Source organism: Dendrobates tinctorius, unplaced genomic scaffold, assembly GCF_039654945.1.
Source record: "Dendrobates tinctorius isolate UK_male_01 unplaced genomic scaffold, ASM3965494v1 ptg000437l, whole genome shotgun sequence".
Classification (NCBI taxonomy): Eukaryota; Metazoa; Chordata; class Amphibia; order Anura; family Dendrobatidae; genus Dendrobates; species Dendrobates tinctorius.
The window spans coordinates 65,035-92,989 of record NW_027362100.1 but is presented as its reverse complement, the minus strand read 5'-3'; the positions used below and the strand labels follow the sequence as shown (position 1 = coordinate 92,989).

At 41.8% G+C, this 27,955-nt stretch overlaps 1 protein-coding gene across 5 annotated transcripts in view; it reads left to right on the top strand.

Annotated features, from left to right (window-relative positions):
* TBC1D8 (TBC1 domain family member 8) overlaps nucleotides 1-9,585 on the top strand; it is a 159,053-nt gene extending 149,468 nt beyond the window's left edge. For all 5 annotated transcript variants that reach the window (XM_073564225.1, XM_073564224.1, XM_073564223.1 and 2 more), the window contains one exon: nucleotides 8,540-9,585. In XM_073564225.1, coding sequence (XP_073420326.1) covers nucleotides 8,540-8,968 — 429 coding nt within the window. In that variant the 3' untranslated portion in view covers nucleotides 8,969-9,585. The remainder of the gene's footprint in view (nucleotides 1-8,539) is intronic.
* Nucleotides 9,586-27,955: the final 18,370 nt, after the last annotated feature.

Below are 27,955 nucleotides of genomic sequence, written 5' to 3'. Positions count from 1 at the left end.
TATGCATTATTTTGAAACAAAGGAAACAATTTTACACTATATCAGAGACAAGGGAAACTTTCCAGATCCTTATACCAACATAAGAGTTTTTGGAGATTTCTCCAAGGCAACCATGGAGTTCAGAAAATCTTTTAGAGAAGTAAATACAAAAATAAAAGATCTTGGCATTTCATATAGATGGGGTTATCCTGCTAAACTTTTGGTGTGGTATAGGGGGAAGACAATCCCTTTTTTTACACCAGAAGAAGCAATGCTTTTCGTCCAATCATTCCAGGATGACATTGGCTGAACTTATTGTCAAGAAGTACCGGGTTTCACTTTCATTATTTGGAATGTTTATAATGCTTAAAAATTAGAAGGATTAATAGAAATATTAGGTGTAAGGGTAGGAGTTGAACCACTTTTTTTTTCATATATCCCCAAACTAGGTGAGAATCCTTCTAGGTTGGATTCCTCCAGGGGAACTCATTCGAGTTTACTTTTTGATTTTTTATTTTTCTTTTGTTTCTCTCTTTTCTTTTTTTTTTTTTTTATTGTTGTTTGTTACACAGACTTACTGAAGTCTTATTTCTATCACTTGGTATTTACAGTGCTGTAGTTAGGAGTCTTATTTGGATTTGTTCCACTTCCTACTTTATTTCACAGCGACATAAACATGAAGCTTAAAATTTTGTCTTTCAACGTTAGGGGCCTAAATATCCCTTATAAAAGGCATACACTTTGGAGGGAGATAGAATATAGCAAAGCGGACATTGTATGTCTACAAGAAGTCAAGTTTACTAGGGAAAATCATCCGTTCTTTCAAAATAAGAAATTTCCACATATGTTTCAATCCCTGAAAGGGAAAAAGAAGGCCGGGGTCATTACACTTATAAAAAATTATATTCCATTTGAATTAATAGAAGAAATCACAGCTCCACAAGGGAATATCATATCCTCATATGTCAACTCAATCATAAACTTTGCACAATAATTAATGTATACGCTCCAAATAAAAAGACCATTTCATATCTAAATAGATTAATGGATAAGATCAATAAAGTTAAGAAAGGGATGCTTATGTTCGCAGGAGACTTTAATATAGTCCCTGATAGTACAATGGATTCTTCATCACCAGTACGCCATAAAGCACCTTCTCTTAGTAAATGGTTAATTTCTAATGAACTCTTTGACATTTATCGCTGTCTGAATACTTCTTCGTGTGAATACACGCACTATTCGGACACGCACAAAACATCATCGAGAATAGACCTAATATTGACAGATGTTTTTGCTATTTCTAAATTCAAAAAAATTAGTATCTTGGGCAAATCTATATCAGATCATGTCCCTGTGCTGGCGGAGTTTGAATTGGGATTCTATTCAGAAAACATGTTTCTCTGGAAAGCGAACTCCACTTTATTTAAAAATCCCGAATATAAGGAAATAATTTCAAATACAATCTCTAACTATTTTAAAGAAAATGACGTTGGTGATATAAATCCGTTCGTTCTTTGGAACGCTCGCAAGGCAGTCCTGAGAGGCCATTTGATTCAATTTTCGTCCAAATCAAAAAGGATAAAAAGACAGACAATCACAAATTTACAGTCTCAGATAAAACTGAAAGAAGAGTTTCAAAACAGTTTGCCGGTTCCATCCTCGAGTATTCACTCGGAAATACTGAAATTAAGGCAGGAATTAAGAAATGCAATCATTTCGGATTATGATGCAGTTATCAAAAATTCAAAATTTAAATTTTACTCATCTATTAACAAACCAACTGCATATATGATGAAAAGATTCAAACGAGAGAATTAATAAGAGAATAGTTAAAATCAAAGACAACAACGGAAATGTTAAGACTCATCCTCGGGATATTGCAAACGCCTTTGCAGAGTTTTTTCAAGGCTTATACAATTTAGCTTCGGACGCTGAAACAGCACAACCAGATGTTAAATTGATAGATACATTCTTAGACAAATTAGATCTCCCTCGAATTGATCCTTTAGAGTTGGAACATATAAACAGACCCATATCAACAGAAGAAATATTTGATGCGATTAATAAACTTAAAGCCCAGAAATCACCGGGGCCTGACAGGATTACCAATGAATATTATAAGACCTTTCAAACTATCCTAGCTCCTTATCTGGAAAACATATTTAACTTGGCTACCTGTCAGGGCTCCTTTCCAAAGGAAATGTTAGAAGCTACGATTGTTATGATACCTAAGGAGAAGGGAGACCCTGACAAGGTTCAGAGCTACAGACCAATTTCACTCATTAATGGGGATGCAAAGCTGTACTCAAAAATATGGGCTGAAAGACTTAAAAAGGTTCTACCTTTTTTAATAAAAGACGATCAAATTGGCTTTGTAGAAGGTCGTCAAGCTGCTGACGGGACTAGAAGGATCATCAATATAATTACCGCTACTAAATTTTGTACAGATCCTTCAGTTCTAGTTACGCTAGACGCTGAAAAAGCCTTTGATAGACTAGATTGGGCGTATCTAAAGAAAGCATTATTGAAATTTGGATTTAATGATCACTTCATTTCTTCAGTTATGGCCTTGTATTCAGAGCCTTGTGCAAAAGTATACATGAATAATCATTTATCAAAGTCATTTCCTATTTCAAATGGTACAAGGCAGGGGTGTCCCCTTTCTCCACTTTTATTTGTTTTGGCAATAGAACCCCTGGCAGAAAAAATCAGATCTAGTCCTAACATCTTTGGCCTTGAAACTCCTCAACGCACATTTAAAATCAGTCTGTTTGCGGACGATATAGTGCTGACACTCTTAAACCCAGAGATTTCTATCACAGCATTGTCATCAGATTTAAAGCTATTCTCAAATATATCTTATTTTAAAATAAATCATTCAAAATCAAAGATTTTACCCTTTAACTTAAATCCTCAAGAAGTGGAACGTTTAGGAACTCTCTCAAAATTTTCGTGCAAGGAGGAGGAAGTTGGATATTTGGGGATGAAGCTGACAAACAATTACATTCAACTATCTCAATTAATCTTAACAACTTAATTCACAATATCACCACAGATTTTGTAAATTTTAAACGTATTGGTTTATCCTTGTTCGGGAAAATATTGGCTGTCAAGTCATTTGTTTTACCTAAGATATTGTATTTGTTTAGGATCCTTCCAGTATACATTCCTTCAGCGCAATTGTCAAAAATTCAAAAATTAATAAACTCCTTTGTTTGGGATGGCAAAAAATCAAGAATTGCGTCGAACATCCTTTATAAAAGTAAAAAAAAATGGAGGTCTGGGGCTACCGAATGTCACAGCTTATTACCAAGCCTTATTGGTTTAGTCGTAATACAACACCTGCGTGGATCGCCTTGGAAGAAAGTCAAAGTAATAATGACATATTCCACAATATTTTCTTTGCTAATGTATTGGGTTCCCGACCAAGTTTGCCTTCTCATCCCATATTCCAAGCCATACTCTTGGATTGGAAAAATTTTATTAGACCAGGGAGAAATTGGAACAAAGTGAGATAAATGTGTAATTTTCCACTAAACTTAATATCTATCTTTTACAAGTGTACTATTCCAGAAATTTGGACTACATGTAATATTAAAAAAAAATAGGAGATATATACAATGGTACCTTCCTTTCCTTTAGTGAGATTAAAACAAAATTTAATCTTCCCTCCTCAGAATTTCTCTTTTTCACCATTCTAAAAAGCTACATTAAAAAATTCTCCCAAATTAAGCCACTAAATTTGGACATTATATCTTTATACTTGGGAAACATAGAGAAAAAGAACGTTTGGAGCTTAAAGAACATATATAACATTTTCAATAAAGACACGTTTATACTAAAGAGCGCATATATGAAACGATGGGAGTCAGAATTAAACATTACACCCACACTGGAACAATGGCAAGATGCCTTGAAGTTTTCTTACATAGCAACAATCTCAATGACACTACAAGAGTCTTACTACAAAATGTTTGTGAGATGGTATTATACCCCTTCGAGGCTGAATTTTATAAATCCAGGTAACTCCAACTTATGTTGGAGAGAATGTGGAATGGTGGGAAACATATATCACATATTTTGGGAATGCCCTAATGTTAAGAGTCTATGGAAGGAAGTATCTGTTCATATAAACACCTTTTTGGGAAGGAAATTGGTTATTTCCCCTAGTATGGCTCTTCTTTTATTAGATCTAGAAAATTTAGACTCTTCAGATATATTAATGATAGTACATATTTTACTAGTAGTTAAAAACTCAATAGCAGCACACTGGAAAAAAAAACGATATACCAAAATTCAAAGATATTTTTCACAATCTTCTGATACATAGCGCATTAGAAAGACGCTTTGCTCTACATAATAACTTCTTGGACAAATATAATAAAAAGTGGGAAGTATGGAATAAAACTTTTCTTACAAAAAACTAGTTTTGTTGTCACTGATGAATCCAGATAGGATCTTATTTTTCTTTTCTTCTGTTTATTTTAGATTTTAGACTTCAGATGTTAAGTTTTAGTTATATTCTTAGCTTTTAGCTTTAAGATGCTTATGGAGTAATGGCTATAAATGATCACTCATTTTCCTATTGTATTTTCTTTTCCCTTCCCTTTCCTTCTGTATCCCATTTCCCATACCCTTTTTTCCTATGTTTGTTAAATTTGAAATACCTTAATAAAAATTATTGGAAAACAAAGTGCTCACCACACATCTAGATAAGTTCCTGGGGGGGTCTAGTTTCCAAAATCGTGTCACTTGTGGGGGGTTTCCACTGTTTAGGCACATCAGGGGTTCTCCAAACACAACATGGTATTCAATATTCATTCAAGCCAATTTTGCGTTGAAAAAGTAAAACGGCGCTCCTTCCCTTCCGAGCTCTGCCATGCGCCCAAACAGTGGTTTTCTCCCACATATAGGGTATCAGCGTACTCAGGACAAATAGCACAACAACTTTTGCGATCTAATTTCACCTATTACCTTTGGGAAAATAATTTATTTATTTTTTTTTTTTTTTAAATGTTCCAAAAATTCCTGTGAGGCACCTGAAGGGTTAATAAACTTCTCGAATGTGGTTTTTGACTTCAAATGTGATGTGGTCCCTAAAAAAAAATTGGTGGTGTAAAAAATAGATATCGTTGTTTAACTTTTAACCCTTATAACTTCCTAGCAAAAAAATTTTGGTTCCAAAATTGTGCTGATGTAAAGTAAACATGTGGGAAATGTTGCTTATTAAGTATTTTGTGTGACATATCTCTGTGATTTAAGAGAATGAAAATTAAATGTTTGAAAATTGCTAAATTTTCTCCAAATTTCAGTTTTTTTTCCACAAATAAACGCATATAAATGCATACAGCTACATTCTATACCTTCTACATATTTTCCAACTATTTTAGCCATTTTCTGTCTGCTAGTGAGAATTAGGGTAGGGGACCATTTAGGGCTCTTATAGACATTACTTCCTCTTTAATTGATGTGTTGCTGTCTCTGGGGACGCCCTCGACAGCCATCTGTCTGTATTCATGTATAGCAATCTGGTATAATTTTTCAATTGAGAGGTTTTCATTAGATTATGTATGTGTACACATGTATAGTTTGCACATAGAAGTTAAGTTTATGGTATTCTTCAATTGAGAGGTGTTCATCAGATTATGTATGTGTATACATGTATGCTTTGCACATAGAGTATAGCTCACGGCTGTCCCCTAGTGGACATGGGCACGGATTGTTGGTTTTAATTGTTTTTAACCCTTGAGTGTTTTTGTGATGTTAATAAAATTGTACGCTTATGGATATTTAAGTGTGCACTGATTATATGTCATGGTCTTTTTTACATATGTTCCCCAGGTTTGTTTCCATGCATTTGGTGGTACCTTGTAAATTTTAGTGGTCATATTGTAGTGCATCCAGCATCCTTTGTTAGTTGCCGTTTTATTCCAGACTATTACGCCACTTGGGAGTAGTTAGAAAGTAATTGTACATACTGTATATAATAATTTATTTAGTAACAATAATTTTATTATAAATCACACACAGACTAAATTACAAATCAGACCCTAAAACCCCTTTTAAAACTAGTTAGGGCAGTGTGGTTCATAATTCAAATTGATCAGCATACATATACATTGCACATATATAATATCAGATATGATTGCGTAATTTTATAGCATAGACATAACATAACCATGTAGTGTAATCACTATCATTGGATCAAAGGCATATGTTTAAAGAGTAGTCAGAATGGTCCTGCAATATAAAAATATCATTGACTGACCTCCAACCATAGTTTCAAAATAGAACTTTTTAGTATCAACTCTACTTGCCGTGTTTGGAGAAAGAAGGATGAGTACAACCCCAAGAGCACCTTCCCAACCGTGAAGCATGGTGGGGGAAAACCTACTCTTGGGGTGCTTTTCTGAAAAGGGGACAAGGACAACTGCAGCGTACTGAAGGGAGAATGGATGAGGTCATGTATCGCAAAATTTTGCCAACAACTTCCTTCTCTCAGTAAGATCATTGAAGAAGGGTTGTGGCTGGGTCTTCTAGCTTGGCAATGTCCCGAAACACACAGCCAGGGCAACTAAGGAGTAGCTCTGTAAGACGCATTTCAAGTTCCTGGTGTGGCCTAGCAAGTCTTCAGAACTAAATCAAATAAAAAATCTCTGTGGGGAGCTGAAACTTAATGTTGCTCAGCGACCGCCCTGAAACCTGGAAGATCTGGAGGAGATCTGTATGGAGGGGTGCGGCAAAAATCTCTGCTGCAGTGTGTGCAAACTAGGTCAAGAACTACAGGAAACGTCTGACCTCTGTAATTGCAAAAAAAGGGTTTCTGTATTAAGTTAAGTTTCTCTATTGTATCAAATACTTCATGCAATAAAATGTAAATTAGTTATGTAAAAATCATACAATATGATTTTTTTTTAGTTTGTGTCTCACCCTTGAAGTGTACCTACGATAAAAATTACAGAACTCTCCATTCTTTGTAGTTCGGAAAACTGCAGTGTCAACAGTGTATCAAATACTTACTTTCCCCACCATTTAATCCTAGAGCCGTAAAGGTGTTTTACAGAATCAGATTTTTGGACTGCAATGGCATCCCCAGTAATGTAACAAAATTAAGTCATTTCCTATCCACAGGTCCAGCAATGGTCACCTGCTGCAGTGGTTACATCTCAACTACAACGCATGTGCCTACTGCGGGCAATCACTAGATATATCCACCTCGTGCAGTCTGCACTGATTTGCTGCAGTGGTCATGTACTGTACATTCTATTTAGATGTGTACAGGGCAGGTGTTTACATTCTATAACTTTTTGCTACAAAACTTCCACTTTTAGCGACCTTTTAGGACACATTAACACGGCCATTGTATAGAGCCTTATGGACCTGGCCCCATTTGTATAGAGATATTGTATTCTAAAAGCATTGCTTATACATACAGTGATGAAGAATGTTACTTTTTTTCATAAATGAAAAAACAAAGGAACAACTGTGCATGCAATTATAGGCATGCAGAGGTACAAGGCCAGGGCTCTTGGGCAGCTATAGAAGCTTTATTAGTGATCTATATTGAATTAAAAAATGAATAAAAAAAAATAAATAAAAAACGAATCTGAACTGAAAAAGTAAGTTAATGTGTATGCACAATGTAAGTGTATATTAACACATGACCATTAACCAGAGAAAGCAAAAAACACAAATATCCTGAACTAAAAAGTAAAAAATAAACTGCAAGTAATGCATAAAGGTAATAATAATAATAAGAGTATTTAGTAAACATAATTTTGATCAAAATAATGTACAAGCCATCCCGCCACTTCACGGCAACCCTTGTGGGACAGTCCCTACTCTAGTATTTAAAACCTTTTCACTTGCCAAGTGACGTGAATGTGAACAAGGATCGAGCGGCTGAACCACTAGTAAAAGCTTAGGCCAGACAGGATGGTTTTCCCAGCTCAGAAAGAGGGCGGTCACACCCATATATGCACTGAATTCACAATGAAATGAATAAAAAAGGAATCTGAACTGAAAAAGTAAGTTAATGTGTATGCACAATGTAAGTGCATATTAACACATGACCATTAACCAGAGAAAGCAAAAAACACAAATATCCTGAACTAAAAAGTAAAAAATAAACCGCCCTCTTTCTGAGCTGGGAAAACCATCCTGTCTGGCCTATGCTTTTATTAGTGGTTCAGCCGCTCGATCCTTGTTCACATTCACGTCACTTGGCAAGTGAAAAGGTTTTAAATACTAGAGTAGGGACTGTCCCACAAGGGTTGCCGTGACGTGGCGGGATGGCTTGTACATTATTTTGATCAAAATTATGTTTACTAAATACCCTTCTTATTATTATTACCTTTATGCATTATTTGCAGTTTATTTTTTACTTTTTAGTTCAGGATATTTGTGTTTTTTGCTTTTTGCTTTCTTTAGTGATCTATATTGAAAGAAACCGTGACCTAAGATTAATCGAACTATTTAGACGGTATATGGAGATCAGATCAGCTGAAACGTATGCTTAGCAACCCTTTATAACGTGCTTTTCTTTTATTTCAATTATCAGAAGGAATTCATTCAATTCTGCAAGACCTTGTACAGCTTATTTCACAAAGACCCAGAGGAGAACGATCTGTATCAAGCAATTGCCACAGTGACGACCCTTCTACTTCAGATTGGAGAGGTTGGACAGCGCAGTAGTAGCATAAGCTCAGGTAGTGCTTCAGATGAATTTGTAGATTCAGAAAATGGGGCCTGCTCATCAGACCATGACTGTGTTTTCTCCGAGACCACTAGTACGCCAACCCACACACTCCCTCAAACTGACTGGGTTGTCTCTCTGGAACACATCTTGGCATCTCTCTTGACAGAACAATCATTGGTGAATTTCTTTGAGAAACCATGGGATCTGAAGCCAAAGTTAGAAAGTGCTAAAATAAATCCATACAGCCTCAAGACTAATGGAATTAGCCAGCAATCACCCATGCTGTCCTGAATAAATGCAAGTCTTGTGGACTCCTAGATTTTAATATCTGCCTACTAAAGGAACACTAAAAGTGTTAACACCAGTAATTATCAATATGGCTGAGCAGCTTGGACTTTCTTACTCCTAAATAGGAAGCTAAAAAGGTCAATTTAAAATAGGACGGAAACAATAACTTTAAAAGGATTAACTTCCATTCAGTCCACAAAGACATGTGGTTGAGACTTGCTAAGATGGAGAGATGCCTCAGATGAGTGGCTAACACTGACATTCTTGAATTACCAAAGCACACTGGATGACGTCTCGTTCTTAAGATGCATCACTTTGGTGAAACCATCCTGAGGAGATGAGATGCCTTCACAACTTCCAAAACTCATTTGTATCCAGTACTGGCATGCCAAACATTTCTTGTTGACTTTTGTTCAGGGTTTCTGTCATTTGTCCCATGTTTTGTATATGTGAGTTCAAGTCTTGTGTTTGCACTAATAGTAATGTTTCAATGCTGGAAATTGAAACTTTTTATTCTGTTCGATTTGCATTTGAATTTTTATGTCATTAAGATGTCAACTTATGTGCTTTTTGTCTTGGTTTGTGAAGAGCTGCACTTTTCAATAAAAAATTTTTTTTTACATTGACTTCCCTTCAATGTGACATTTCAGGTTTTGATCTACTGGTATCCTGTGGTATCCTAAATGTGGATAAATGCACTGCTCTATGCAACACTTCCAGAAACTGAAGCAAAACCACCTTTTGTTTCATACAAGTATAGCAAAGGGATGTTTAGAATGAAGTGCAATTCACGAGTGTGTATTTTATTGTCTGTGCTCAGACTGCAGTGCCAAGCCCGACTACAGATTTCCTTTACTAACAGCCTTTTAAGGCCCCGTCACACACAGCGATCTCGCTAGCGGGGCCTTTAGTTTCATTGATAATGCTGCAGAATTTAGAAATAAAGTCTACTGTGTGAACATGCCCCAAAGTTTAATTTGCATATAGAAGGCGATTCATTAAGATGTTTATGCTAGAAATCTGTTGTAAACACCTCAATAAGTCCCAATATTTTTACATACAGTAATTTGGCAGTTAGGCAAAATTATTATTGGTGTTATGGGCAACATTGAGGCATTATCACACCCACCAGTCAAATTCATCATAAATTACACCACTAAAGTAGCGTAACTTACCATACTTTAGAAAGGTTGGCCAGTGCACACTATATATCAGACTTTCTCCTTCACTTCATTGGGGGACACAGATACTGTGGGTGTATGCTTCTGCCGCTTGGAGGCTGACACTAAGTGAAAAGAGAGAGGTTAGCTCCTCCTCCATCGTATACACCCTCGCCCCTATTGCGGGCGGAACTTAGTTTTTTGCTTAGTGTCTTTGGAGGCACACGTGTCTGGGTTTCTCCAGACTTCTTTTTTCCATGAAGATAAGACAGGGGCGATGGATCCTATTGAAAGTGTCCGATCTCCCCAAACCATCAACGGGCGAGCTCGTGTTGAGTATCGTCTCCACGTATCCTTTCCCGCACCGAGGGACATATCTGGGCCTTTTTCCCCAGACTTCTATTTTTGTTATTTATTTTATGAAGATAAGACAGGGGCAACGGATCCTATTGAAAGGTTCCAATTTCCCCAAACCAACAACGGGCGAGCACGTGCGAGTGTCCCTCCACGTATCCTCTCCCGCGACGTGGGACATGATGCCGGACATGATGTCCACCCCTAGGTATAGAAACCATGGGCTTGTACAGAGGCACAAGACTAGTCTGTGCTGCCCCCACTGCTCCATCAACGCTAGACGGCGGTGCTACAAGGCGGCGGACGGTCCCTCTCCTCACCCCCTGAAGGGGTTAGACGGAGCTAGGGTGCCTGCACCGTCCAGAAATTAACCCCATCCCCTCTACCGTGTGTGCTAGATCCGGAGTCAGGTATGGAGGGCTGGGGAGGGCCCTGCGGCAGCGTTCCGGGGAAACCACTGAAGCTCCAGGCATCTTAGGGAGTGTAAGGCAATCCTCCTTCCCTCTCCTCCCTCCTGCCTCCTTCCGCCAGGCGGGGACGCCGGGTTCCGGCGGCAGGGATCGCAGGGGGAAAAGGCAGAGGCTGCCAGCGCGTAACCACCCCCCTGCGGTGGCCATGTAAAATTTAGCCCGCGGCTTCGGCCGTGACTAGGCCGCGGGCGGAAGTCCCGCTCCAGCGTGATGTCATTTCCGGCGCCGCCCCCTGGGTTAGGGCGGACGCCGAACAAATTGATCCCCGGGATTCATCGCAGGGTAGGCCGTGACCGGGAGAGGAACGTCCTGGCCTACCCAGAGGAAAGGAACGCTGCGCAGCGGCAGGAACACGTGGGGTCACAGGACGGGGTAAGTGTGACCCCCGACCCTAGAGGTGCACTATGGGCGATTAAAGGTGGTTTTTTCCTCCTCCTCCCTTCCCCTCAACCCTCATATAAATTAGGCCTGGCAGCAATATGACCGAAAAAGGTAAATTGCACACATTCCTTTATGCCGCATGCATTTCTTGTGGGGTTAGGTTTCCATGAGCACAGAGCCAGAAGCCTGTGACTCCGAACGCGCCCAGGAGCCCTCACCTGCGACTGTAGCCAATGTGTCCCCGGAGTGGGCCCTATCTCTGTCACAGTCCATGGTGTCGCTTACGAGAGCAATAGAGTCCCTTCAAGCCCCAGATAGGGGCAGGGACAATGGCTCGCTGGCCTTAGAGGGAACCTCCACCTCACAAAAGCCTCCGGCCTGCAGGGGCCGCTCTCACTCCAGGCAGACCCGGAGGAAATGAATCCACACGGTGTCGCCCAGTCCATCCGGTGCCTTGGCATCCGTAAGCTCAGCTTCTCACTCCCCGTCACCAGTGGTTGATAGCGAGCAGACCTCAGATTGCGACTCAGACGAGCCCCTTGACCTGGACACTCCAGGGTCACGTGAAACAGTGGACAGCCTCATAGACGTCAATCGGACCCTGGGGATTGAGGATGATCCTGCAGCAGCTACGGGGCATAAAGTGGCATTTAAGCAAGTGAAGCGCCTGCACAGAATTTTTTCCTCTCACCTGGAGTTTGAGGACATAGTGCAGCGGCACAGAGAACGTCCAGACAGGCGTTTCTCGGGTCAAAAGGCACTCGAAACAAGGTATCCGTTTGCTCCGGACCTCCGTAAAAAATGGATGGAATCCCCGTTGGGGGATCATCCGGTTTCGTGCCTAGCCACTAAGACCCTGCTATCCATCCCTAGTGTTTCCTCAATTAAGGATCCCACGGATCGCCTTATAGAGAGCTTAGCTCGCTCAGTATATGAGGCGTCAGGGTCAGTGCTCGCTCCCTCATTCGCAGCAACTTGGGTAGCCAAGGCTATGATATCATGGTCAGAAACATAATACAAGGTCGCGCAGGAGCAGGATCTACCTGCAGAGATTTCAGAGGTCGCAGGTCAGATGGCGATGGCCGGAGACTATGTAATCAATGTGTTTTGGGATGCGGACAATTGCTCGGCGCTTGCTGCCGCTAATGCAATTTCTATCAGAAGAGCCCTATGGTTAAGGACATGGTGAGCCGATCCTACTTCTAAGAAGTCCGTGACTTCCCTGCCTTATCAGTGCGGCCATATATTTGGGGAGAAGTTGGTTCGACTTATCTCCGACTCCACAGGAGGAAAGAACGGACTTCTCCCTCAACAAAAGGTCAAAACGCTTTTTCATCACTCGTTTTCAGGCACGTTTTCGGGCCTTTCGCAACCCCGGGAGGACTACAGCGGCCAATTCCGCCGCCTCAGGCCGCCCCAACCAGGATAGGGAGCGGCAGGTCTCATATAGAGCCAACCCATTGGGGAGAATGCATACGCAGCAGCTCAGATCGAGGGGATCCAGATCCCAAAGATCGTCGGCCAAATAACTCAAGGCCTTTACCAGAAAACACCGGCAAGGTGGGCGGCCGCCTACTCTGGTTTCACTACCTCTGAGTCAATGTCGCTCACGACTCATGGGGAAAGGAATCGGTGGCCTCGGGTTACAGAATAGAATTTGTCAGATATCCTCCAAGACAGTTTTTTCTTCCCAGGGTGGATACCCAGGCAAGGGCTCTATTGGGAGCCATCAAATCGCTCCAGCACAATGGAGTCATTGTTCCAGTGCCGGAACACGAAAGAGCTTAGGGTTTCTATTCCAACCTTTTTGCGGTTCCCGAAAAGAACGGGTCTGTCAGGCCTGTTTTGGACCTGAAGCTTCTGAACAAATTCATCAGGATCAGACATTTCCGGATGGAGTCTCTCCGTTCAGTCATAACGGCCATGGAGCAATGAGAATACTTGGCTTCAATAGACATCCAGGACGCATATCTGCATATTCCCATTTTTCCTCCTCATTAGAGGTTTCTACGCTTCACCATCTGCGATCAACATTTTCAGTTCGTAGCGCTACCCTTTGGGCTAGCCACGGCTCCCAGAGTGTTCACAAAAGTTATGGCAGTTTTCATGGCCACACTGCATTCTCGAGGCATAGTCGTCTTGCCTTATCTGGACGACCTCTTGGTCAAGGGCCCGTCAATACGGGCATGCGAGGAAAGGGTCAACATCACGCTATATACTCTTGCCCGCTTAGGATGGTTGGCAATGCAATGAAGTCATCCCTTGTGTCAGCTCAGAGGATCTCCTTCCTAGGAATGATCTTCGACACTTGCCGAGGGTTGGTAATTCTCCCTCAGGAAAAGGCGCTAGATCTCCGGCAGGGAGTCCGGACACTTCGCCAACCAGTCCCTCATACCATCCGATCCGGGATGAGGATTCTAGGGAAAATGGTGGCAGTAATGGAAGCGATACCTGTCGCCCAGTTCCACCTTCACCCCCTGCAGCACGCCCTCTTGTCAGCCTGGGACAAGAATCCTTTTACGCTCGATCGGCGGTGCCGACTGTCCTCTCAAGTCAGGCAGTCGCTCGGATGGTGGATAACCAGTTCCTCTCTGGCCCAGGGGAAACCTTTCCCCCCCCCCAGATCATTGGCTGGTAATGACAACCAATGCCAGTCTCCTCGGTGAGGGAGCGGTGTTTCGCCACCACACAGCCCAGGAACGGTGGTCGCCACAGGAGGCACGCCTCCCGTTCAGCTTATTGGAGATACGAGCAATTTGGCTGGCTCTGCTGAAGTTTCTTTACTTTCTAGCAGGCCACCCCGTCTGGATTCAATTGGACAACGCCACGGCGGTGGCTTACATAAATCATCAAGGGGGGCACCCGCAGCAGAGCAACCAGAGGGGGGGAGCTTGTTCTTCAGTGGGCGAAGCAAACCACTTGGTGATTTCGGCTGTCCTCATTCCGGGGCATGGAAAATTGGGCGGCAGACTTTCTCAGCCGGCAGGGTCTTGCATCCGGAGAGTGGTCTCTACATCCTGAAGTTTTTCAGCAGATTTGTCAACTGTGGGAAGCTCCGGATGTGGACCTGATGGCTTCCAGAGTGAATGCCAAGGTGCCCACATGTCGCTCAGGCCAGGGACCCGCAGGCATTCGCGGTGGACACGTGGGTTCTGTCATGGAGTCAGTTTCGCCTCCCATTTCTATTTCCCCCACTGCCACTACTTCCGAGAGTCATCAAAAAGATCAAGACGGAAGGGGTGCCGGCGATTCTGCTGGCCCCATCGAGCGTGCGACGCAGATCTAATGCAGCTGCTTGCCGACGTTCCTTGGCGCCTGCCAGAGCGCCCAAATCTACTGTCTCAAGGGCCGATTTGCCACCCGAACTCAGGGACCCTGTGTTTGACGGCATGGCCGTTGATCCTTGGATTCTAACCCAGGCAGGGTTCGGGAGCGAGGTGGTCGCTACAATGATTGGCACCCAGAAGCCTGCTTCAGCACAAATTTACCACCACACCTGGAAGGTGTTCTTTGCTTGGTGTTGACACCGCGGTGTTTCCCCGCTGGGATTCTCGATCCCCAACATCTTGGCTTTTCTCCAGTCGAGCTTAGAGAACCTGGATAGCTCAGTCGGTAGAGCATTAGACTCGGGCTTTGCCCCAGGTTCCCTCAGGAGACAAATATCCGCCTTATCCATCCTGTTCCAGCGCAGAATTGCTACCAATTTGCAGGTGAAGACTTTTCATTCAGGGAGTCTCCCACTTGGTACCTCCCTATAAGGCGCCTATGGACGACTGGGACCTTAACCTGCAGGAAGCTCCATTTGAACTGCTTCAGAATATCTCTTTGAGGTACCTTACCTGGAAAGTGGTGTTCCTAGTGGCCATCTCTTCCATCAGGCGGGTTTCAGAGCTGGCGGCCCTATCCTGCCGAGCTCCGTTCTTCACTTTCCATAGGGATAAGGTGGTCCTCAGACCAGCCCCACCTTTTCTGCCGAAAGTCGTGTCCTCTTTTCACATTAATGAAGATGTTATTTTGCCTTCATTTTGTCCAGCATCGGTGCGCCATGTGGAAAAGGCTCTTCACACGTTAGACCTGGTAAAAGCCCTCCGGAGGTATGTGTTGCGGATGGCACCCTTTCGTCAGACGGACACGCTGTTCGTGCTCCCCGAAGGGCGCAGGAAGGGACTCGCTGCCTCAAAATCGACCATAGCCAGATGGATTCGTTGGACAATTCAGGAGTCCTACCGCATTAGAGGCACGCCGATTCCAGCAGGGATCAGAGCGCACTCTACCCGGGCAGGGGGCGCCTTTTGGGCGCTTCGGCACCAGGTTTCGATGGAACAGGTTTGCAAGGCAGCAACCTGGTCCAGCCTGCACACATTTGCCAAACATTATAATATCCATGCTCAGGCGTCGGCGGATGCGAGCCTGGGTAGAAGTATTCTTCAAGCAGCGGTGGCGTACCTGTTAAACAAGAGGTGCATATAGCTTGGATCGGTGAGTCAATCTCCCATCCAGGGACTGCTTTAGGACGTCCCACAGTATCTGTGTCCCCCAATGAGGTGAAGAAGAAACATGGATTTTTTTGATAACTCACTGTAAAATCCTTTTCTCCGAGACGCTCATTGGGGGACACAGCACCCACCCTGTTAGCCAGTTGGCTCTGTTTCTCTTTAGTTAATACGGATTTATTTATGTGATATAAGGGTGGTCCTTCTCTGGACATCTTGTACCTGTATTAAGGCTGATTTTGTTGTCCCCCTACTGCTTTGGCACCAAACTGAGTTCCGCCCGCAAAAGGGGCGAGGGTGTATACGACGGAGGAGGAGCTAACCTCTTTTTTTCACTTGGTGTTAGCCTCCTAGCGGCAGAAGCATACACTCACAGTATCTGTGTCCCCCAGTGAGCGTCTCGGAGAAAAGGATTTTACGGTGAGTTATCACAAAAATCCATGTTTCCTGATTCATTGTCCCTCAATCATAGTGCATTCATCAATAGATCTTGGAACAGTAATAAGTTTTATAATTAGATGTTTAAAAAAAAATGTTCCAGACTTCTCCCACACATACTAACAGCTGCAAGATGTGTGATAGCCTCTCAATGGAATCAACACCCCATCTATATATACTAAGATTAAAGAGAACAGAAATTTTGAATATTGCACTGCTAGAATAAAACGGTCAAGAAATTCAACCTCATTTTGTCTCCATGGGACACTTTTTGGGCACTTCTGAGTATTTAGGAATCTTCTCCTCTTGGTCATATATATCCACCTACCCTTTAACGCTTAACACCCTTGGTCATCCCCTTACCCCTCTGTCTACCTGTATGTCCTATATGTATTTCCCTTACTTTTTAGTTTGTTGTGTATATATAAGAAATTTGAATGTAGCTATAATGTTACATAGATACCACAAGGCTGATTTACTCTGTTAATCCCTATTTCTTTTCTCAGGCCTCTTTGTTAAACATGAAAATATTTCAATAAAAATTACAATTATTTAAAAAAAAAAAAAAAAAAGGTCCTGTGCTGAGATAATCTCATAAATGTGCCCCTGCTGTGTACTGTGTAATGGCTGTTTCTGACCGTGCAGGGACATGCCTGATCAGATCACATCTCCTGGGCAGGGGGAGAAGCAAGAGAGTATACAGACATTACAGCATGGGATCACAGCTGTTGGTTTCTGTAAGGAAAAACACTTCCCTGCTTGTTTAAAAATTTGTTTTACCCCCACAGAAAGAATCAGCTGTGATCCCGTGCTGTGATGTCTGTATATCTTGTGTTTCCTCCCCTGGCCAGGAGATGTGGTGCAATCAGACCATGTTTCTGCATGGTAAGACACAGAGACACAGCCATTACACAGTACATAGCAGGGGCACTTTTTTATTTTTTAACTGTAATTTTTGTTGAGATTTTTGAAAAATTACAAATAACATAATGTGTGTGTGTGTGTGTATGTGTGTGTGTGTGTGTGTGTGTGTGTGTGTGTGTGTATATATATATATATATATATATATATATATACACACACATACACACACCCCATTCAAATGAAGTTTGTATGGCAGAGTAAAGCACAATGAAGCTTTTATCCTTTTATACAGCCGAGATCCAGCAGAAAACTACAGTCAAAATTTCAGCAAACCCGTAACATAAGCAATCAACTTAAAGGGAAGGTGCCATCCAAAAAAAATTTTTTCAGCAATTGAAAAAATGTGAAGAATTAATGTTTACATTTTCTTAAAATATATTATCATTTGTTTTTAATTTTGAAAAATAATTTTAAAAAGTTTGGCATTTACACTTGTTAACACTATGGGGAGCAGCTACTGAAATTTGGCACAAAAACCTAGTGTACAACTAGCTCACATTACTGCCCTGCAGTAATTATGGGCGGAATCTGCTGACATGGGTGTGATGTCACTCCTCTCCTCCCCTTCTGGGTGTTTGCGAAGGGAAAAAGAGGAAGACATTTAGGAACACAAGGAGCAGCCATTTTGATGGGGCCTGCAAAGTTACTGACTGTCTTTGCATGCAAAGTCTGAATCAGAACAGGCCATCAATCAGAAGAAATGTTTCCTGGATTTCTGTGGAGCAAACAAGAAGACGGTCCATCCATGTGTATAAAACACAGCGCTCTATGTACAATCCCTGGCACCGAACAGGGTGCCCCCCCCCCATAGACCATCACACTGCTCTCCTGAAATACTCCGTGCTCCTTCCACCATATATCAGGCCCCTGTCGCCTCACTTTCACACATCGCCAGGACAGGATCTGAGGAGAGGAATGGGGTCTTCGGTCACCGAGGATGGCAGGCAGCAAGGATGCTGGGAGCAGGGTGACAGCAGCACAGAGTATTTCAGGAGAGCAGTGTGCTGGGCTATGGGGGCACAGAGGGAGATATATGGGGGAGGTGCAGGGTGACAGCAACACAGAAATCCAGGAAACATTTCTGCTGATTGATGGCCTGTTCTGATCCAGACTTTGCATGCAAAGACCCCATTCCCCTCCTCAGATCCTGTCCTGGCGATGTGTGAAAGCGAGGCGACAGGCGCAGTCCGGGGTGACGCTGGGAAGCAGGCTGGGGGAAATGTAGCCATACAGTAACGATAAAAATGAGACCCCTCTCTTCAGCTGCCTCACCAGCCCTCCCCTGACTGCACCTAACTGTTACCCCTCACCCGTGTGCAGGTGCTCAGCCAGAACCACCCCAGAATGGGTCCCCTTTTAGCAGATAATACTGCCATATAGTTCACACACAATGCCGCCATATAGATCATACACAATACCACCATGTAGATCACACATAAAACCAGCAGGGTGACAGCAGCACAGAGTATTTCAGAAGAGCAGTATCACACGGGATAGGATTAGATACACGGCTCAGCAGTCAGTATCACACAGGATAGGATTAGATACACGGCTCAGCAGTCAGTATCACACAGGATAGGATTAGATACACGGCTCAGCAGTCAGTATCACACAGGAGAGGATTAGATACATGGCTCAGCAGACAGTATTACACAGGATAGGATTAGATACACGGCTCAGCACAAAGTATCACACATGATAGTATTAGAAACACGGTTCAGCAGTCAGTATCACACAAGATAGGATTAGATACACGGCTCAGCAGTCAGTATCACACAGGAGAGGATTAGATACACGGCTCAGCAGTCAGTATCACACAGGAGAGGATTAGATGTCCAGCAGATGGCCAAGTGTTTTGAAAGAGCAGGGAGCAGCTCCTTCTATGTTTTGCAAGAGCAAGGGCTGCAGCTGGTCTCCAGGAACTCGTCCTGTATGCTCTCCTGCAGCTGGTATGGGCAGAGTGAATATCCAAGCCCTGTTATGCTGGAACAGTACAGCATCCAGGGCTTGCAATAGAGTGAAAATGGAGCTAAAAGGAAAGCACTGGGCTCTAATAAAATGGCGCCTGGCCACACCTACAGCTGTGAATTGAGCTGCCCACAGAGGCGTGCCCAGTTCACAGCTGATGCTGCTACAATGATACAGATCGGGTCGGGAGCCGACTCTTGTCTCTTATGCCCAGGGCCTGCCGTAAATGAGCATGAAAAGTGTCGTTCAGCAGCCAGAAAGGTAAGATGGCAGCCCCCAGTGGCTGCATTAATACAGTAAAAAAAAAAAAAAAAACATACACACCAATGAGTCAAGCTTAGGGGACATTATCTTTTTATACTATTTTCTTTTTTTACATTAAATTATGAAAAAACACGGCACCTTCCCTTTAATACTAGTTTATATTACCCAGCCATGTTCAATCTATAACATATCGAAGGACTGACAATAGACAAGACAAAAACACACAGAGGGAATGATGAAATAGGGAGAGATGTAAAAGAATTATCTATTGTGTTGCGCCCAAAAATAATCCCAGGGCACCCATATTGACCCAAATAATGCAATTGCTGCATTCTGGTCAGCCGCCACATATTCCATTCTCCTAATACCAGAAATTCTATAGAGCAAGTACTGAAAAGAGGGGGTGTTCTTCCATTGGAGAACAACCAAACATCTAGCTGCTGCAATTAACATGAAGGAGCTGTTTGGATGAGTTTTTACCCATCCCTCTAGGAGAAACATTGCGAATATTGATCAAAGGATCCCAGGATACCTTGTGGATCAGGGATTCACCTAAGAGCCAGAACCCCATAATTCCAGGACATGACCAGAAGATGTGAGTGAGCGTACCTGACGAGGTCCAACAGCGCCAGCAGACGTCCGGAAACAGTGGGTTAAGTTTATGTAGGTCTGGTGAGTGATACCAGAAGATTAAGATTTTATATTGATTTTTCCTTATATAATATACAAATTTATGTTTTTGCAGCCCTATCCCAAATTATCTGCCAGGTCTGCTGTGACAGGTCCCTCCCCAAGAAAATTTTCTACCTGATCATATAAGAGTTCTTAACCCGAGAGGACCCTGGCAATGGGCCTAGCATCCTATAAATATCAGAGATCAAATTTTTGGTGGAAGGGCCCCTCCTACACAATTTCTCAAAATCGTTTGGTTGAAACACTCCCTCTGAGCCAAACCGAGAAGACGCCAAATGTTTAATTTGAATATTTTGAAAAAATTCACAGTTGGTATGGGAAGCTTAGATTTAATATACTCAGAGGTGTGGACTTATCATCAATATCTGCATACGTAAACAACCACAGATAAACCATAGAAGATTCTAAACTATTCGAAATCATGAGTTGATAGATGAATGATGTCATTTTTGAATTTGGAGATTTCAACCAAAACTTATTTGCGCAAGAGCGCAAAATATCTCTGGTAAACTGTAAGGGTTCTAATAAATACAGTGGGGACCTAATGTGGCTACCAATACTTTGTGGTGCTCTGATTACATATTCATCTGTATGGCTTATGACCGGTCACTGATCTCTCACTGACCTGCCCCCTATTTTACATACTGAATATAATATGTTTTGAAAAAAAAAATTCACATTCAACAGGCAGGCGCCTGCACTGTATCATGATCGCATCTATAATATTCATGTAACTATTTTATTTGTTGAGATACATGTATTCAGAAAAAAAAATCTCTCAAAATGGCGCCATCCACGCCTGCGCAGTAGCATCTATTGACAATCCGATAGATGCTACTGTGCAAGCGTCGGCGCCATTTTGCTAGAGGAAAAAAAAATTGTCTCCACCAGAATGCCGATAGATGCTACTGCGCAGGTGCCGCCGGAGACATTTTGCTAGAGGGAAAAAAAAAAATTGTCTCCACTGGAATGCTGATAGATGCTACTGCGCAGTGCCGCCGACGCCATCTTGGTGAGGTTTTGTTATTTCTTCTAGCAAAATGGTGCCGGCAACACCTACGCAGTAGCATCTATCAGCGTTCTGGTGGAGACAATTTTTTTTTCCCTCTAGCAAAATGACGCTGGCAGTGCCTACGCAGTAGCATCTATCGGATCGCCATATCATTAACTGAAAAGTGAATATAACGATTAAACAACAACACTGATTTAATCACCCCAGGTATCATTTTAATAAGTATAACGGAGCCGATCTGACACTGTCTGTAGGTTACTCAGCACAATCCTGCTGACAGGTTCCCTTTAAGTTCTCCTAAGAGGACCTTTACCTCGAGAGTCTCAAAATAAGTTAGTTTAGGGATTAGTGCAATTTTCACAGCAACTATACGACCTAAAGCGAAATTTAGTAGGGTTTCCCTTTAGCTAGTAAATTCTTTAAGTCTCTTAAAAGTGATGGCAAATTACCGAAATACTAGGTATTATAGGAAGAGGTTAACATCTAGATATTTTATTGCATCTATTTTCCAGTGGCAATTATAATTTATTTTGAGATAGTCCAATACGTCTTGTGGAATATTAAGCGGCAGCACTCCCGTTTTTGAAGCGTTATACCCTGATAACATCCCATAATCCCTGAAGGCCTCCTTCAAGTTGGGCAGAGTAACATGAAGTTTAGTTAGGGTTAATAAGAGTCTGAAAATAGATACATTTTAAACATTTTATCTTTTTCATATAGCTTTGAGATATCAGTATTTTGATGAATAACCGCTGCCAAAGGTTCAATACACATAGCTAATAATGGGCACCCCTGTCATGTATTATTCAAGATTTTAAAACTAGATGAAATGTGATAAGGGAGTTTTATAGAAGCTGTGGGGGATTTATAAAGTGCCCTTAGTTCTACCAGAAATGGACCCGAAACACCAAAACTCTTCATTGTCTCAAACATAAAGGACGAGTTAAGATGATCAAACACGCCACATCCAGACTCAAAAGAGCCTGTGTCTTAGGCCGGGGTCACACTAACGAGGAATACGGCCGAGTGAGAGGCGCTAAAAGCACGCATTAGACACGGACAAATGATTCTCTATGGGGTCCCTCGCACCAGCCGTATATTTCTCATCTGTATCCTACGCTCCGTGCCAATCGCAGCATGCTGCGATTGTCAGCGTACTGCGGCCGTAGTACGCCAATGCAAGTCTATGGGTGCACAAAAAAATACGGATTACACACGGACCACACATGTGACTTGCGAGAAATACGCACCCGGTGTCTTTTAGCAAAGCCGGCAATTCAGTGCGCTATACAGTAAACTCACACTGACAGGTTTAATAAAGAAACGAAAGGATATAGACACATAGAGTACACACACATATATATATATATATATATATATATATATACACACGTCTTTGAGACATATATATGCATTGTGTCTATATCTATTCTTTGGTTTCTGTTAGAAACCCTGTCATAGGGCTCCATTATATGTCCATTTTGCAAGCCTACGAGAAAATCTTGCCATACGGATGCCATACGGATGCTGACATGCGCAAAATACGCGACCACACCTTGATTACGGATGACATAAGGAGCACTGTTTAGGGGCCATTCATCCGTATTACGCATGTAAAATACTAACCGTATTTTGCGTTGGTTAGTGTGACCCCGGCCTTACTATTATCCACATCAATGAAATCCACCACCTTTCTAGTGTTATCCCTGCCCTGATGGAAAGGACAAATCCCACCTGGTCTTTGTGAATCAATTGTGGTAACCAAATATTACATCTATTGGCTAGAAGACAAGTAAATATATTCAGTTCAGAGTTGAGGAGAGCAGTTGGCCTATAATTTGCATAGTCGAGGGAATTATCAGATTTAGGTTTTAGAATGAAATAAGAATGGAAAAAAGTATCAGGTATGGAAGATCCTGACAACTCCAATGACAAGTCCACACTGAGGGGAAGCTGGACTCAAATCCAACACTATCGGTGCATGATCCGAACATGTAATGGACCCCATTTCAACCCTCTCCCATCTGAGAGCCAAAACATTAACCAAAAAAAGAGCAGAGTGAGTATGCAATTTCCCCAGGATGATCTACTCTCCAGAGATCAAACCGGGAGTTACCGTATTCCTAACCAGTTTACTGAATTATACAGTCTTTTCAAATTAGCAGAGAGGAGGGAACCCCCCCACCGAAATCTCATCCGACACGTCAGAAAAGGGAACATGAAAGTCACCCCCTTATCAATTAAGCCGCAGGGTATAATTTCTGAAGGAGGGAAAAAAACTTCAGAAACTAAAAAAAATTAGTTGCCCTGAGGTTGCAGCATAAATATTGAATAAGGCAATGGGCTTACCCTTTCATAAACCTTCAGGAATTCTAAATCTGCCTCCTGGATCTAGGTGGGACTTGGCCACTTGTATTGGACAATTTGATGAGAGCAGGGTCACATTTATAAGATTGTCAACACAGGAATATTTTTTTATCACATCCAACTGTGGAGCTTATTATTATTCTAAGATCTATTAATTAAAATGTGCTTGGTTGGAAAACCGCTCAAGGCTGGCGGGTGCTACACTAATCTTAATGAATCACCCCCTCACTATTTATATGATATTTAATACATGGGACTTTCTGCAAAAAAGAAAATATACATGGAAAGTAATGGCAACAGACCTTGTCACCACTGTGTTGAAGCCACTGTTAGGAGGCTTTGGTACAAGTAGTTACTCTTGCACTGGGGGGAGAGAAAATTAAAGAAAAATTGCCATCACGATTTCACTATTTATATGCACATGTGACACTTTTAAAGACGAATCTAGCAATACTTTTATATGGCCATTCCGTATCTCTGGAACTGAGAAATCAGTATTTTAAACTATATGTAAATTAAGCTGAAGAGCTATGTAGTTCTGAAGCCTCTGTCACTCCAGCTCTATTCCCCACACGGCGCCTCCTCCTCCTGATTGACAACTCCATTGACAGAAGTCACACAGAATAGAGGCTGTCAGTCAAGCATGAAGAGGAAGTCTGGGCTGCAGCTGATCTCTGGCTTCCTCCTCATGTTCAATCTGTACGAAGGCGGGGACAGTGATGCCAGCGCTGATTGGGCAACATGTGTCATTCCACCACAACAGAGCTCCAGGACCTCGAGTGCAGAGACCCCTGGAACGGCACACCCTCATGGGAGGTGAATATGTTTTTTTTAATATTTTATTGAACATTTAGTTTAAGAAGGTGTTGTCCTAATAGTGGACAACCCATTTACAATCACAGAAACACACAGTTGTTAAACAACAGAGACATTTCAGCCCAAAGTCTTTAGTCATTGCATACACGAGAGCATCCATTCTTGACTCATTTTAAGAATAGACAGAAAGTGATATTCCAATACTGAAGGTTGTACATTAGAGAAAAATCAATGGCAATCAGAATTGATCGCATGAAGAGAGACCAGCAATGATTGAGACCAAAACAAATGCAGAACTAAAAGTACAACCTGCAGATAAGGGTGGAGTATTTGTCCTAAGGAATGCAAGGTTATTAACCCTAGAACGCATACCTGGAGCCTCGCAGGCCCACCCTGTTAATTTGTTTTCTATTTTCTGCAAGATTACTTTAGTTAGAATTTTGAAACTCTAGGTATTCCTCAGGTATATAGTTGTTTGTCATTTCCAGTTGTTCATTTATTTTTATGTTACAGGCATTTTGGTATAACAACTCTTTTTTGTGAATACCCCATATTCACATACCTGGGGCCTTTTAGGCCCGTACTAGGTTTACATGTGATCCTAAGACTTTTATGTTACAGGCATTTTGGTATAACAACTCTTTTTTGTGAATACCCCATATTCACATACCTGGGGCCTTTTAGGCCCGTACTAGGTTTACATGTGATCCTAAGTCTTTTTGTCTTCACTGTTGCTGGGGAAGACTTTGACTCAGTCATTATGACTCTGCTGTTGCTATGAAGAGTGTGAATTCTGCCTGACTACATGGTCATGTGATCTTGGGAAGGAGACTCCCTCACAATGTCATGCGTCTCTGACATCATCATAGGTCCTGAACACTGTTCATTGTGTGCTACTTGCTGAAGAGACTTTGGGGGAAGGAGTCAGCTTTCTTGTTTCTTGAAAAAAAAAAAACTTTATAAGTTCCAAAAATCCAAAAGCTTCTACTGCACCTAAAAGAAAGTGGTGACCTGCTGAAGGTGAGAGGAGGGGTCTGCACTTTACCCTTAGCACACACACACTAACAAAGAGTGTACAACCCTGATTGTAATCTTTTTTTTTTTTTTTTCTTCATTTTAGTTTACTGACTTCTAAGGTTACAATGGCACAGTCTACATCCAGGGGTTTGACTGACCAAGAAATCGAAGCAATCATTTTTGATAGTGATGAAGACAGTGAACTTTCTTTCTCTGATGAAGAGTACATGCCACCAGCTAATGTCTCTACTTCATCGTCCAGTGATTCTTCAGATGATGAAGACGTAATGGATCCAGCAGAACGTACAAATAGAACATCCAAAACTAATGTTTTTTTGGAACAGTACTGCTGAGGTTCTTGGACGAACCCCATCACATAATATTGTAAGAGTTGCTCAAGGAACTGTAGGAATTCCACAATTCTTGTCCAAAAGAGATATGTTCTGTAAATTTTTTTCAGATGATATTGTAGATGAGGTAGTTTTGTGTACTAACTTAGAAGGAAAACGTATCGCTTCAGGAAGAAAAAAAACATGGAAACATATAACAAAAGAAGAACTGTATGCTTATATTGGCCTTACTCTTCTGGCAGGGAGTACAAAATCATTTGATGTTCCTATCAGAGAACTCTTTATGAACCCTTTTTCAGATCCACATTACAAAGCTACAATGTCAGTCAATAGATTTGAGGATATTTGGAGAAGCCTTCGTTTTGATGACAAGAGAACTCGTCCTGTCAGGTTGGAAACAGATAAATTAGCCCCCATTAGCTACATCTGGAATCTTTATCAAGAACTGTACTAAGCATTACCATTCTAGTGACAATGTGACAGTGGATGAGCAACTTCTTGCATTTAGGGGACGTTGCAATTTCATTCAGTATATGCCCAGCAAACCTGCTAAATATGGTATTAAAATTTTCTGGATGTCTGATTCTACAAGCTATTATGGAATGAATGGTCTGATTTACTGTGGCAAAGATGTTGACGCTCCAGTCCAGAAAGACCTATGTTCTGACGTAGTGAAAACACTTGCGAAACCAATTTTCTATTCTGGAAAAAATATAACAATGGAAAACTACTTCACCAATCTTGAACTGGGCAATTTTTTGCTTCAGAAACAACTTACACTTGTTGGTACAATGAAGCAAAACCGCAGAGAAATTCCTCCAATCATGAAGCACAATCAACATCAACAACTTTATGATAGTGTATTTGGTTTCTGCAATCAAGCGACAATGGTGTCTTATAAAGCTAAGAAAGAAAAATCTGTGATATTACTGAGTACAATGCACCGTGATGGAAGTATAGACACCAATAACAGGAAGCAGAAACCCAAAATCATCTTGCATTATAATAAAACCAAAGTGCAAGAGGCAGACAAAACGTTGGCCTGTAGTTCTTTTTTATAATATGCTAGATGTGTCAGCCCTCAATACCTATATTGTTTATAGTGAGACTCATCCAGAATTCCATGCCAACAGAAAGGACAAGAGACGTCTATACGTGACAGAACTTTGCTATGAACTTTTAATGCCTAACATGATGGAGAGAAGCAGAACAAAATGCTTACAAAGGCAAACAACAGAAGCTATGATCCGACGTGGTATACGTTTTCAGGAACATCCAGAGCCAAGAGATAAAAAAAGAAAGCGATGTTATATTTGTCCAGCAAAGAAGGACAGGAAATCCGAGCGTGTCTGTACTACTTGTGGACAAAATGTCTGCAAGGAGCATTCTTCCGAACAGATAACGTATGAAAGTTGTTGCGGTCATTAGTAAAGTAGAAAAGGAACCTTTGAAAAGAGATATTCCTGCAGCATGTTTACTGCAACTTTTATATAAAAAACTTTTAGACAAAAAAACATTATTATAAAGAGTTATATTGAATGCGTATATTGGGCGTTTTAAGCCCGTTCAGTTACTCTTTTGTTTTTTGTTTTTGCACATAGTAATGTTTTGAATTATTCACATCTTAGGCTATGTTCCCACTGGCGCTGGGGTCTGCCAGGAGGTGATCCGTAATGGATCTGATCTCTTGGTAACTCCAGTTAAGGCTGCTGGAATGCCGGGATTCCGCCAGCCTTAGCTGAGGTCACCAGGAGGTCAGATCCATTACAGATCTCCTCCTGGCAGACACCAGCGCTAGTGGGAATGCATCCTTACGTTGCAATTTTCAAATAAACTTTGAAAATTATTTTTGTTTGAGTTATTCCATGTTATTTGCACAGGGGCCTAAAAGGCCCCAGGTATGTGAAAGTGTAAATTTTTATGGTCATGCGTTCTAGGGTTAAGACACTTAACTTTAGAAAGTTAAGTTATCCAAATAACCATCAGGAAATACACCATGATCCTGTTGTCAATTTTCAAGGTACACTACAAAAACTATTGAAAGAAGGAATCAAAAATTTACACAAGATCTATATGCGGCAAATCCTTTGCCTACATACCATTAACCCCTTAATGACCGGAGCTTTTTTCAGTTTTGCATGTTTATTGCTCCCCTTCTTCCCAGAGCCACAACTTTATTTTTCCATCAATATGGCCATGTGAGGGCTTATTTTTTGCGGGACGAGTTGTACTTTTGAACGACACCATTGGTTTTACCATGTACTGTACTCGAAAATGGGAAAT